This window comes from Anomalospiza imberbis, chromosome 1 (assembly GCF_031753505.1).
Source record: "Anomalospiza imberbis isolate Cuckoo-Finch-1a 21T00152 chromosome 1, ASM3175350v1, whole genome shotgun sequence".
In the NCBI taxonomy this organism is placed as follows: domain Eukaryota; kingdom Metazoa; phylum Chordata; class Aves; order Passeriformes; family Viduidae; genus Anomalospiza; species Anomalospiza imberbis.
Genome location: NC_089681.1, coordinates 130,998,401 through 131,012,246, shown reverse-complemented (window position 1 = coordinate 131,012,246; position 13,846 = coordinate 130,998,401). Strand labels below are relative to the sequence as shown.

The window sequence follows — 13,846 nt, the reverse complement described above, 5'->3', positions numbered from 1 at the left end:
TTTTGATACTGCCTTTCTGTAAAACATGTCATGAACTGCTAATACAGGAAGACTGTTGGCAAATGATGCACAAGTAACTTCACACTCTTACAACTGGCATAATTTTTGATAAATTTTTGTTTATACATAAAGGCATAGTTAATTGCTATCCTGTGAGTTCCTTGATTTTCTGCTGACCAAGATTATTGTTCCATGTGTTGTCTCTAATTGCATTAAAAGAAAGCTGCTTCATGTATTTTTTCATTTTGTTTGCAAAATTTTAGTCCTGCACCTTGCAGCGTTGCACACCATTTCTCTGATGTGATGTGATGTGCAAATGTGGAAGCCTATCCTTGTTCCAAGTTGTGTACTTAGAGTGGCACTGTTCATGATTATTTTACTGACACAAGTTTAGTCAGTTCATTAGCAATCTTACAAAATTGTCTATTTTATTGGCATAAGGAAAAAGTCCTTATATAAGTCTTTCTTTCAAGCTCTAGGCAGCTAAACCACTTTACTCTTCTTTTATGGCTTTCACTTTTCTCTACTCACAAATGCATCAATATTGCCTGGTGGGTTATTCTGCCTTTTCTGCTGTGTTGCAGGTCTGTCCTAGACAACTATTCTATTACAGATTTTTTGAAAGCATCTTACACTGCTGATCTGGATCAGTGTAGAAAAGTATAATTAGTTTGTCTGCTTCTCAAGTAATAGTTAGATTTTGTATTCTTGTGCTGTATGAAATTTATTACAGAAAACAGGCTTTTAGTATTTGCTTGCTCTTGGTTGAAAAGAGTATATTTTAAAGGAGAATGTCTTTGTACACCTTACCTCTAAGAGAAGATACACAAAATCATCAGGTAGAACTCAGTGGGGCTCCTGAACTCACTGAAAAGGATTTTGAGGTCACATGAGTTTGTAAACAGATCTGTCAATATGGAGATGGGTAAAGCAGAACAGTGAGTCTCCTTGGCTTCTGCCTTCCTTATATGTGATTGCAGTGATGGTGGACCTTTTGAACACTGGTGTGAGTGCAGTCATAGCAGTAAATGGTTGTTAGCATTGTATGCTTACAGTGACCTTGAGGACACTTCACTGCCCATCTCACAAGACTTCCATCTGCCCCTATTACAAGTTCTAGTGATGTAGCCTGTCCACACTGACACAAAGAAAGCTTGCCACATCTGCAATCTCATCAGTCATTATTGTAGTCACCGGTGGCCTACACAACCTAGTCACAGAATAATAATAGGAAGGGACATCTGAAGGTTCTTTGACCAACCTGCTGCTTTAGAGCAGGTCCAGCTAGATCAGGTTGCTCAGGCCTAGATCAGGTTGCTTGGTCTACAAGGACAGAGACTCCATGATCTTTGTGGGTAACTTATTCCAGTGTTTGACTACAGTTTTTGGTTAAAAAAAAAGTAATTCCTTATATCTAAATGGATTTTGCTGGTTCATAACTTGTTTCCTTTGCTTCTTGTCCTATCACTGTGTTCCTCTGAAAAGATTTGGCTCATCTTTCTTTATACCCTCCCATTAGGCAGTAATCTTTTTGTCCTACTCCCTCAACTTTCTCTTCTTAAGGCTGAACAAACCAAGGTCTCTCATCCTCTTCTCCTTGTGTGTGATGTGCTTTAGCTCCCATTTATCTTGGTGCCCTCCAGAGAACTTGCAACACTCTGTCAATGATCTCCTTGTAATGGAGAACCCCAAACTGTAAGGTGTGATCTCAGGGGTGCCAGGGAAGATTTCCTGGCCAGTCTTACTGGTACTGCCTAGTATGCAGATGTCTTTTGCTGGCCAGCAATCTGCTGGCTCACATCCAGCCCTCTGCCCTCTGGACCTCCAAGTTGTTTTCTGCAAGCTGCTTCCTAGTCAGTCCATGTTGGCCTCTGCCTTTGCATGGGCTTTTTCTATCCCAGATGGAGGACTTTGCCTTTGTCAAACTTGATTAAGTTTCTTTTTCCAGCTTGTCAGAGTAGCTTTGAATAGCTGCTCTGTAGTTCAGCTTATCAGCAATTCTAGAAATTCTTCTTCTAGGTATCATCTGTGCACTTGCAGAGAAAGTACTCTTTGTCAAGTCCAGATCATTAAACAGTATTGACCCCTCAGTCCTCTCCCTTGCATTCTTGAAAACGGTGACATTTCCCTTTATCCACTTATAGGAAACTTCCACCAGTTGCTATTTTAAACTTAATAAATGTTAGTTGCACTAACATCAGCCAGCTTTCTTAGCATCCTTACATGCCTTTGTTCTGTTTTCAGGGACCTATGCATGATTAGTTTGCTCAACAGTCTCCTGAGTTTCTCTCAGACTGCTACAGTGCACAGGGCCATCAAAGGCCTGAGGTCATCAACGAAACTGAGGCAAAACCATCATTTTGTACCTCAGCCCCATTGCATGACAGGGCAGTCTTGTGCTGTGAAGAGATATTTGCCATAAACTGAAATTAAACAAAAGAGCTGGTTTTTGTTGTTCTTATTCATGGGAGGTTCCGTGTAGGTTTTCCTTGCTTTCTTTTGAAAGAAAACAAAAAGTATTGAAAGTAAACTTCTTAGGCTGATCTCTGAGTGTTTTGAAATGAAAGGGATTCCTCCTGACGTCCCTAGCCATAGTCTATTTAGTACCTGAACATGAATGTCTTATTTACTATTATGCTAGTAAGATCTTTCTTAGGAACTTTGGGGTTTTTCTAGATTTTCTGCTTTTTTAATATAGAAGGCATATTATAGACTTCAAATAAATATACAGAATACATTACAGTGTGTCAGCATTTATGTATGATTTCATGATGTACTGATGAGATTTCAGAATTTATCTAGTGGCATTAGTAATTTATGTCTCTGTTATCCTTATCTAGAAACAAGGTAGGTTTTTTAGGCTGGAAAGTGTTGTTCTAAAGTGTATAAACATGTTAATTCACAGTTACTCAGTTGACAGATGTTTAAGGCACACTTACAGGTGAAATTTGCAATACTTAAACATTAGGCATTTTGTTTCATTAATGTAGATAATAAAAGTGTTTATTATAAATAGTAAATGATGGGCTGCTTGAGCTCCAGGCACAAAGTTTTGCTTTTCTTGTGATTGAGGATACCAGAGGCTGATCACCCAAATTAAGCTTTACCTTCATTATTACATTTATTTTATGGTGGCTTTTAAATGTATGAATTCTAGAAAGAAAGTGAAATATGGAAACAGTAGTCCTTTGCTATTTAGTAAAAAAACCAAAAAAACCAAACAGTGTGGCTTGAAATCTCTGTGCAGAATTGCTTAAAATTTTCCAGTACATTTAAAACTATTCTTTCAGATGCATTATTGCACTGCAGTCTAGGGAAACCTGAGCACAAGCATGCTGTTGGTATGCCTCAGAACAGGACTTACCACCAGGAAGATAACAAAACAAAACAAACAGATTTAAAAAGAGAGAGGGAAAAATCCCTTTAGATTTAGAGGCCTGTTACCATTATTCTGCTGTACTGTCCTGTGCAGGAAAAATGCTTATTCCTTCTTATATTTACTCAGAGTGATCAAAAAACTCCACGTGTACCAATGATACCTTTATTGTTAAATACCTAAACTGACCTTTTTTTTTTTTTTTTGTATTTTACTATGTTTTACCAGGGGAACAGGGAATATAAGAGGCATTTTTTAATTGCGATACAGCATCCTGCCTTAATGCTCTTAATGCTGCTGTATTTGTGTTAAAAATGTTGATGTTTCTTAGTTAAGTGCAAGTACTGCTGGCAACTATTTTGTTTGCCTAACCTAACTTTTTTCTACCCTCCTCTCTACAAACCTTGTACCTAAATTAACCATGAAGAAAAGAGTACATGTAAGAATAGGTAACAGTAAAAGAAATTAACGTGTTTGTACAGCTATTCACAAAGTAAATGTATTCAATAAGCTTCCTGTTCTGTTTTGTCTATTTGTGCAGAATCCAGCCATTCCAATGCAGAAGCTTCAAGACATCCAGAGAGCAATGGAGCTGCTCTCTGCATGCCAAGGCCCGGCAAAGAATATTGATGAGGCTACCAAACGTAAATACCAGTTTTGGGATACACAGCCTGTACCTAAACTTAGTAAGTTTAACTGGATCTGTGTGAAAGATCTGTCTTATGATCACTAAAGACATAATGTGCTAGCTCTGTGGCATGTTCTCTAAAGTGGGTATAGTGTTGGACTGTGTGTGGTAAGGATCCTTAGTCTTTTGTGTAGTTTATGTGGAATTCTTGATGTTTTCCAGGTAAGTGGTTGTCTTCCCCACAGATAATATGCAAGACACAGTGTTAATAAGTCTCATTTTGATGTCCTCTGTAAAAATGGGAAATGCTATTGAAATAGTATTCTTTTGTATATTTTAGGTCTGAAATATTGAACAATAGAACAAAGAAGACTTTTTCAGTTTAGGAGAAGTAAACTTTGATGTTTTTATTAGTAGTATTTGTTTTGTTTATTTGTATTTCCTTGATTTTTTTTTTCAATTAATGGATTTTCTGTCACAGAAATAATGACTCTCCTGCCATAGGTTGCACTGTTTTCATACGCTTTAAGTAGACAGTGGCACTTGTCCGATACACAGACTCTTTTTATGCTGTGTGTTCATGTTCTCCTCCACAACATACACTACCTTGAAGACATCATTTCTCAGATTCTGTTCTCTGTTCTTGATTCCAAGTGAGATGATAAGGTGATCTCTCCTTGCCTTTAAATTTATAATGAATTTGACAAGTTATTTTTTATACTGATCTGATCCCTGATAATGCAGTTGTAAGTAAATCTTCTCATTGTTGGAGAAAGTAGTTGCTGACTGTCTTTGTGTTTTCTGCATTGCTTTCTGAACCTTCTTTTTCTACTTTCATTATCTTCACGTTAAGCAGTTACAGCTTTTCAGTGTGAACATACCTTGGGGGCCCCAAAAGTAAAACATTCTTAGCACAGTAGCTGGTGCTGCTCTGTGCTGCAGGTTTCTCTCCATTGTGCTGGAGACTGGTATAGAATACGCAGAAATAAGGTAAGAGTCTAAAGCACAGGAGCACTCTGCTCACTCTCTTGCCACAGGCAGCTTTTCACAGTAATCCATAGCTATAGCTTAATCTGCAGCAATCTCATATCTTCCTGACTTTTCTTGCATAGAGAAGTCCAGAGCAGAGTCCCTGGATACAGTATTTTCCTCTGGATTGGATTGAATTGACCTGCCATGGCTTTTCTCTGTGCAAACTCTATCCAAATACCTGCATAAAGTAATGGTAGTAATTGTCACCAGCAATCCAGCCTAAGTGGAGAAAGACCCTAACCAAAATAAGTTAAAGTGTAAATCAAAAAATGCTCTGGCCATAATCAAGCTTTTCCAGAGCTAGTTCAGGTGTCTGTGCAGTAGTGCCAGGGGTTCATTTCAGACTAATCAATGTATCTTAGATACAGAGGACAGTCTGTTACTTTCCAGTCTAAAAAGGTCCATACAGTGGCTAAGAAAATTATCTTTTAATGTTGTTCAGTAGAAATATGTTTCATTGAATTTGGTCAGTGAGGTTTTGTCCAATAGTCTCTATGAATTTCTTCTTAATCGCACAGATTTTTTTAAGCTTTATCTGCTGAATGAACAGATTGGGAAGTCATCACTAGTTGATATGCTTTATGTGTTTAGGTGGAAAAAATCTGTCAATTCAAGAAAATGTTGTAGGGATCTTTGCATTAAACTTACTTGAGAATCCTTTGGCCTTCAAGTTAAAATTATTAGCGATAGGTCCTTTAGTTATGCCAAACCTGCCATTTGGTGGCAGTAATATTTGGGCTGTTGGTACTTTTCAGAGTTTGCTTAAAAATGCTAACAATTATGACCTTCCAAACTGGATGGCAGGCCATAACTATTAGTCAGGATTGTGCATCATGTGGAAAAATTCCTACTCAAAGGAACATTTGACTGTCTAGTTTGATGATGGCTAACGATACAGTTGAGTGTTTATGGGTAAGAATCAGGGAGAAGGCCAACAGGGCAGATACCATGGTGTGAGTCAGTTCTAGACCTCCCAGCCAGGATGAAGAGGTATATGAAATATTCTTTAAACATCTGGCAGAAGTCTTGCAATCGCTAGCTGTTGTTCTCATCAGGACTTCAACCTACGTAGGATTTACTACAATTATAAGAGTGACTTAATTATAGATTCTAGATAACAGCATTCCTACTCTACTCAACTCAGCACATGCACACAGGCACTGAGTTGTTTACATGCTGCCGTGTTCAAAGGTGCCTGCTAAAAATTCCCCTTGAGCCCAGTGACATACACTGAGTCCCTTGCATTTCTCAGCAGGCAAGGGTTGAAGGGTTGAGCTTTGAGGAGTGGAGGCTGTCAGTGTAGGCCTCATCCTCAGCAAGTCTTCAGAGCATCACAGACTCGAGGGTTTGCAAGACATCCCTCTCAGAGGGAGGAGCTGGTGCAGCCCACTGCAGTCCAGGGCACTGGAAAGGGCCTCACTTAGGACCACTCTTCATAGGACTGCAAGGTAATTTGCTTTAATCATCAGTAAGTTTCCACCATGGTGGTAACCCACATTGGTAACTGCTTTTTGAAGAAAAAAAAAAAGCTGAAAAATCCCATCCCTTAACAATGGCACCATTCCACTTGGGCTACAGTTCAGGTAAATGGTGTTCCAAGGCTCTCAGGGAATAGCTGATTATTAGGGAATAACTGATTATCCCTTGTTCCCCACCTTTTTCAGGCAAATGGTGATCCTGATACAGTCAGTGTCACTCCCACTTGTGCTGTGCAGGAGCTCCTGTTAATGGTCAAGGGACATTTCACTGCCCAGCTGGTTTGGGCAAGGCTTACTGGGAACTGCTGAGATCATAGAGCAGCCCCAAGGATGGGTGGAGAGATGCATCACCAAAGGGACTGCAAAGATGCTGAGGTTATGCAGGGAGAAAATCAGGAGGTCCAAAGCCCTTACAATGTAATCTGATTCAAAAGACAATGCTACAAGAAAGACATTGAGGTGCTGGACTGAGTCCAGAGAAGGGCAACAAACCTGGTAAAGGGTCTTGCACACAAGGCTGATGAGGAGTGGCTGAGGGAGCTGGGGTTGTTTAACCGGGAGAAGAGGGGCCTCAAGGCAGACCTTATCACTCTACAACTACATGAAACAAGGTTGTGGCCAGGTGGGAGTCAGCCTCTTCTCACAGCAAGCACTAGGACAAGGGGAAACTACCTCAAGGGGAGCTGTGCCAGGGGAGATTTAGATGGGATGTTAGGAAAAATCTGTTCACTGAAGGATAGTTGAGAAATGGGAGAGGCTCCCCAGGGAAGTAGTGGGGTCACCGTCCCGGGAGGTATTGAAAAGATATGATGCCTAGGAACATGGTTTAGTGGTGGGCTTGGCAGTGTATGGTTAGTGATTGGACTGATCTTACAGGTCCTTTCTAATCTAAATGATTCTGTGATTTAGTAGGTGCTGTTCCTTAGGAGAGGAACAGCTGCAGTTTATTAGTGCAGGAGGACGGAGCTGTAAAGTAAGGGAGGAGAAGAAAGCATGCCTTCAAGTAGGAATTTTGGAACTCATTTCACATATCACCAGTATCCCTTAAATGCCCTAGCTTTGCTTTGTCACTGCTCCTGAGTAATCCTGTTGAGTTCAGGTCTGTTCAAGGTGGTGGTAAACAGGATCTGAGCCATAGCTTGTTAGCTGTGAATACGTGTTCTCATGATGAGGCTGTGGATCTCATGGCTGGCTAGATGCTGTGCGTGTGCTGATGTTTTGTTGTCTCTTGTGTTATGAAATGCAGGGTATTAGTTGAGATGAAGTGGTTCTGTGCATATCTATAAATATTTTGATGAGACAGTCATTAGTCTGAATGTGATCTATAAAAATGAGAAATAGTGTAAACTAATAATACTAATTTTTTCAGCATTTTTAAAAGCTTCTTGTTCCATTCACATAATTATGAGTAAATACGTGATGTGAAATAAATGCAGTTTACAGAAGTATCAGGAAAGCTAGCAATGTAATAGTTTTTTTTTGTTTTTTTTTTCTCCTCCTCCCTCAAAAGATGAAGTTATAACTTCACATGGTGCAATTGAACCAGATAAGGACAATGTCCGCCTAGAGCCATATTCTTTGCCACAGGGTTTTATGTGGGACACATTGGATCTTAGCAATGCTGAAGTTGTAAGTAGAACAATTTTTATATGTATCTAAAATAATTCAAGTTTTTTCTGATTGATATGTGGATAAGTCTTTGGATTTTTTTGTGTATGTTTTCAGCTGAAGGAGTTATACACACTATTAAATGAGAATTACGTAGAAGATGATGATAATATGTTTAGGTTTGATTATTCACCTGAATTTCTTCTGTGGTGAGTAGCAAGTTCCACATTCTGTTCTGGCTGGACTGAAGTGAAGGGTGTTTTTATTACATCTTCTTAGGCAGTAATTTGTAATTATTTCTGTCATCAATTCTAGGGCATTGCGTCCTCCGGGCTGGTTACCGCAATGGCACTGCGGGGTTAGAGTGTCTTCAAACAAAAAACTGGTAGGATTCATAAGTGCCATCCCTGCAAATATTCGTATTTATGACAGGTAAAATGCACCAGTACTTTTGTATTTGTAAAAGAATAATGCCTTAAAACAAACCTTAAACTGGTATCCATTGCTATGGAGAAATTAAAAAGAGAGAACAAGGTGAAGAGCACCTATATTTATTTGAAGAATTTTTGTAGTGATGAATGATACATCTAATGCCATATGGTTTTCTGACCCTGCTGAAAAGCATTTATAGTTGATCAGCTGGGCTTCTTGGCCAAATCTTTGTACACTGACAAACATAAAGCATTGTGACTCCCCATAGCATTGCTTGGACACTATACTTGCATCTTAAAGTAAAGCAATCAGTTAAGTCTTAACAGAGCTTTGGTAAAGAAGTATTGCACACCTCTTAGAGATAGCTTGCATATTGCAGTGTGTCACTGCAGTCACATAGACATGGATTAGTGTTCGTTGCAGATGTACTTTGTCACAGGCAAGTTTATTTTACTTCAAATTCTTCTGTCACAGTATGGAAAGTTGTAATTATAAAAATGGAAACATGTAATGTGTAACTCTTTTTTAACTACTTAATGTCTTTTTAGTGTGAAGAAAATGGTAGAAATCAATTTTCTGTGTGTCCATAAGAAACTGAGGTCTAAACGGGTGGCACCTGTATTGATTCGGGAAATAACCAGAAGAGTAAACTTGGAAGGAATTTTTCAGGCTGTTTATACTGCTGGAGTGGTACTTCCCAAACCTGTGGCCACTTGCAGGTAACCTAGGTGATGTTCTTAATATTATTGGTTCCTATAACAGTAATTTTTAAGAAAATTTAATGTAACTGTCTAAAAACAGTAAAAGGATAAAATTCAAAGTTATTAAATATTGTGGCCTTGACTAACCTGAAGGCCGGAGTGTTTGTCAGTGTTGGGTTTTTTTTGTGTTGGGGTGTTTTTTCCCCCTTCCCTCACAGTGCCTCAGATGAAACAGCTTCTCGGCCTAAAATTAATTTGTGGTTTGTTTAGCATACTTTAATTAGACTAACAGATGTTTCTGTTGACCTTCTGGTGGCAGCCATGCTAGCAATGACAACATTGTATGCCTGTGTTTTTCAAGTGGCCTGTGTCCCTACTGGAACACTTCCCTGCTAACCTGGTTGCTTGCCAGAGATGGCAGAGCATTTCTGGTAATTGTATGATTCGCTTTTTTGAAATACTTTCATCTTTCCTGGAGAAAGGAGGACTTTATTGGCATTTGATAAATACAGGAACACTACCATGTGGGAAGAGTTACAGTCGAATATAATTTCATTTGCTTGGAATGGATTTTATTTCTACTTGGAAAAGTTCAGTTCCTGCACTTTTAGTCCAGCTGTTTAGACTTCTGGAGAACAGAGTACCTTTTGATTTGAAATTGTTTTGTACCTATCAACACCAAAGATCCTATAAGTTTCTGTAAGGAATGATGGGGGCAGGGGGGTGGAATAAAAAGCTATGCTGTGTTAGAATAACCAGAGGTGGTCTGTTGCACAGTGACTCCTAGGAAAGGGAGAGCTCCTTCAAAAAAAAATGCTCAGACATGAGCAGAGGGTGCTGTCTGCACAAGAAAATAAATGTTGCTATGTATGTATGCTGAGTTTTTCAGAGCTGTGACAAATGCTAAAATGTTTAGCCCTGTGCTTATTCATTCTGCATCAAAAAGCATTTGCTTAGATTGAGAATACTGTGATAGCAGGCTTGTTTTAAAAACTATTGCTTGGATATAGTTTTTCCCTTAATTTTTTTGTTAATTGGCCTTCTTATAGACACAGTACAGGCTTGCTTAGAAACAAATTTGGAGAGTTGAAAAGAAAGAAGCAAGAAAGCAGAGCAATGCATGCAAGTGACACTGACACTTAAAGTACTATTTAAATTCATGATTTGGTTGTATTTCCAGGTATTGGCATCGATCACTAAATCCCAGAAAACTGGTGGAAGTGAAATTTTCACATTTAAGTAGAAACATGACTCTACAAAGAACAATGAAGCTCTACAGACTTCCTGATGTAAGCAGTATGACTTCTAGAGAATCCCTACAGTTATTGTGAGGCCCAAAATAACCTTCCATCTGTCTCTGACAGCACAGGCTTTTCTGTGTAAAGGCAGTGCATGAAGGACATTAAAAAAATAATCTCTGGTTGATGAAAAGGACCTTAAGGGCTATATTAAACAGAAGAGACTATTGCTGGAAATCTGGATCTCTATGGAGAAAATACAAATTTTAACCTAAAATCCTTAAAAAAAGAAAAAAAACACAGAAAGCTTGGCTTCACAAACATGTGGGATTGAATTGAAGATGCATAAGACTATTCTTGGTATGTTTAATCTGATAAGAGATTACTGGAACAGAAAATCAACAGTTCATGTCATAAAATTCTCAGAGAAGTCCATCAGCAACTTGGCTGAATATAAGCATATTGTTGATTCCACTCTAATTCACATTTTTTTCTGTACTGTCAGAGAGTTGTTCTTCTGCATTGGGCAGGCTCAGTAAAAGCCACTTCAGAATGTTGTGCATTTGCGTGATCTAGTAAAAAGCTAGTATTCTGGTATAGCTAGGTTAGTAAAATTTCTTTTCCTCATGTTTTCAGCTAATAGTTAAGCTTGTAAAAAGCTTTAGGGTGCATTTCCATGACAAAGCAAGTCACTGTAAATGCTACGTACGGTTAAAAAATCTCATTGCTGTAATTAATAGCCTGTAGAATTTAGTCTGAGCTTTATGGCTGAAAACAATTTATTTGCTTGTAAAAGCTACATTTTTTGAAGGGATTGCAGAATATCCCTTACCTCTACCTTATCAGTAAACCTCTCTTTATTTAAGCAAACTCTCTCTTCTGGTTAAAAACAATACTTTTTTTCCTTACTCATAGTATTTATAATGATTTATCTGATTTTGGAGAATTGTGTCAGTGCTATATTTGACTTGATGCTGCAGATTCTCTTAGTGCTCAGATGTTGTGCTTACTACACTCAGATATTTGAGCAGCAGGCTGAGCAGCCTTTGGAATAAAGCACATGCCATGCCTTGATCCGTACTCCTGCTGCTGTGGGAGAGCCTCGTTTCCTGCTCCGCCTGGTGCCACCTGTGCCTGCATGTGCAGCTTCTCCCTTGTGTGCAGGGCAGCAGTTTGCAGAGCTTAAGAATTAATAACCACATTAATTGGGTTTTAATCTTGGGCAGCTAAATATAGCTTCCATCAAATCTTGAAGACATTTTTAACAGTCTGAAGAGTGTAATATACAATTTCAAGTGTAGGTTTTGGTGGCGACTCTAGTAATATTGCTTATGGAAACAATTGAGGAAGTGATTAAAGAATAAGGATCTTACTTGTAGTACCAAAGGTGTAAGTACAGAGAATCATTAGAAATAGCAGTTGTATCCTGATCATTTTCCTTTATCATAAAACCCAGTTTCAACAGAGAAGTAAATTATGGAAAATAAATAATATATCATTATCTCATCCATAAAATGTAGCTAAGGCAAACATACACTGTACACAGAAGTGCAAATAGAAAATAGGTGCTTTCAAAATCAGCTTTCAGAACTAAGTGATGTAGGAGTCCATATACCTCAGGATTTTTGTTATTTTTAGGTTGGATTTGGGAGCTTCTCAATGGAAAATGAAGATTTAATCCTTGTTCTGATGACTTCTCTTTAGATCTTGTGCTTCAGATTTATTTGGAGGCCTTTTTTTTTTCCTGAGAAATGGATTAAGTGCCGTTGAGGGTTGTTTTCATCAGTTTCAGGCAGTTATAAACACTGTTGTCAAACAAATTTGTCCATTCAGTCCATGCTATCCTGTCCCTCCACACCAAACACTGTTTCTTGCATTTTAACCTCCTTTCTTAATGTCCTTGGAATATCATTGCCACTAGGAGCTCATCTCCCTTTAAGAGAATTAATCTTCATAATCACTTAAACAGCCTGAATTAGAAAGGTTTTCAGGTGTAATAAATACTGTAATTAATAAATATCACCCTCCCTAAAGGCTGTGCATGTATGTATAGATTAAAAAAAAGTTTCTTTTCCTAAGTGTTTAATCTCTTGAGCAAGGAGTTTTCTGGAAGACGTAAAATTTGTCAGTATTTAGAGTCAGGACAGGCGTATATTTGTCTCTGTTGTCTTCTCCTGACCAGCAGGGATCCTAACGCTGGACAGTCGTATGGTTACATACCCAGAGAAACAAATTTTAGCACAGTTCTGTACACTTTCCTCACCTCTGGGATTGCAAATAGTCACTTACTGGTGGCAATTCTGAGTATTACTGGGGGAAAAAAGAGCTTCCACCCCAGCTGCTTTTCTTCCATCCTTCCTGTATGTCAAGTGTACACCCTTCTGGAATAAGGTCATTTAAAAATCCAGATGATGTGCTGTTGTGGAGTCAAACCATAGTCCCAGGCTTCCTAGAAAAGCAGGAATGCTGAAATGTAACACACACACCAGAGCTGGGGCAAAATGTGCCTTGATTTCTCATCTGGCTGCTGACTCCCAGAGCGTGTGAATAAACATCTCCCCCAGAATAATGCCTTTTGGGCAAAGCATAATCAGCTACACTAATTTCAGGCTTCCAGTAATCAAGTCTCTACCTGGCTTCTCTTGCAATCAACTTTGCTATGATTAATGTGGTACGTGCCCAAGTATGTAGCTCAGACAGAGGAGGCAGGATAAATGAGCACTGAAGAGAGTAAGCATTAGCCTCCCTAAAAGGAAATATCCAGGAAGGCTGGCAAAAGATGGGAAGAAAGCTTAAATCCCTTTTGCTTGTTTAAACAACAATTTCATAATACTAGAAAGTAATTCTTTCCTTTTCTGATGTTTGAAGTCAGAAAAATATTTGTTAAAATAGGTTTTTAATTTCAGGCAGCTGTAAGTTATGAGAAGCTTTCTTTTTACCAGAATAGCAGTTGTGCCTGCATAGAAAGTTGTTAGCAAGGAAGTTTACAAATGCTAAAAATAGGTAGAATCTTTTTCATTAAATAATTTATAATTAAACTTAATCAGCTGACATTGATGTATAGCTTGACTGTAATTGCTGTAAGTTTTAATTGCATGTGTTCTTGTCTTGAGGTAACTTCTGATATGCAAGCTTCTTTGTTTTGTTTCCATGTCTGGGCCCCAGGTAGTTTAGAAGAAGATAAGAAATAGATTGACCTAAAAAAAAAAAATACAAACTGCACAAAGTGTAGGCAGTTGGTATGTCTTCCTCAGGAGAAATGAAGCTGTTTCAATAATGAAATTAAAAGATTGAAGTGCCCAGACTGTCCCAATAATTAGTAGAGAGGGAATTCTGATTGAAAGCTGTTTATA

The 13,846-nt window shown here is 38.5% G+C and overlaps 1 protein-coding gene across 2 annotated transcripts in view; it reads left to right on the top strand.

Moving 5' to 3' along the window:
• Window positions 1-13,846, top strand: part of NMT2 (N-myristoyltransferase 2) — a 34,809-nt gene that overhangs the window by 9,843 nt on the left and 11,120 nt on the right. For both annotated transcript variants that reach the window (XM_068212040.1, XM_068212047.1), the window contains 6 exons: window positions 3,918-4,062; window positions 8,025-8,143; window positions 8,240-8,331; window positions 8,438-8,554; window positions 9,103-9,273; window positions 10,436-10,544. In XM_068212040.1, coding sequence (XP_068068141.1) covers window positions 3,918-4,062; window positions 8,025-8,143; window positions 8,240-8,331; window positions 8,438-8,554; window positions 9,103-9,273; window positions 10,436-10,544 — 753 coding nt within the window. The remainder of the gene's footprint in view (window positions 1-3,917; window positions 4,063-8,024; window positions 8,144-8,239; window positions 8,332-8,437; window positions 8,555-9,102; window positions 9,274-10,435; window positions 10,545-13,846) is intronic.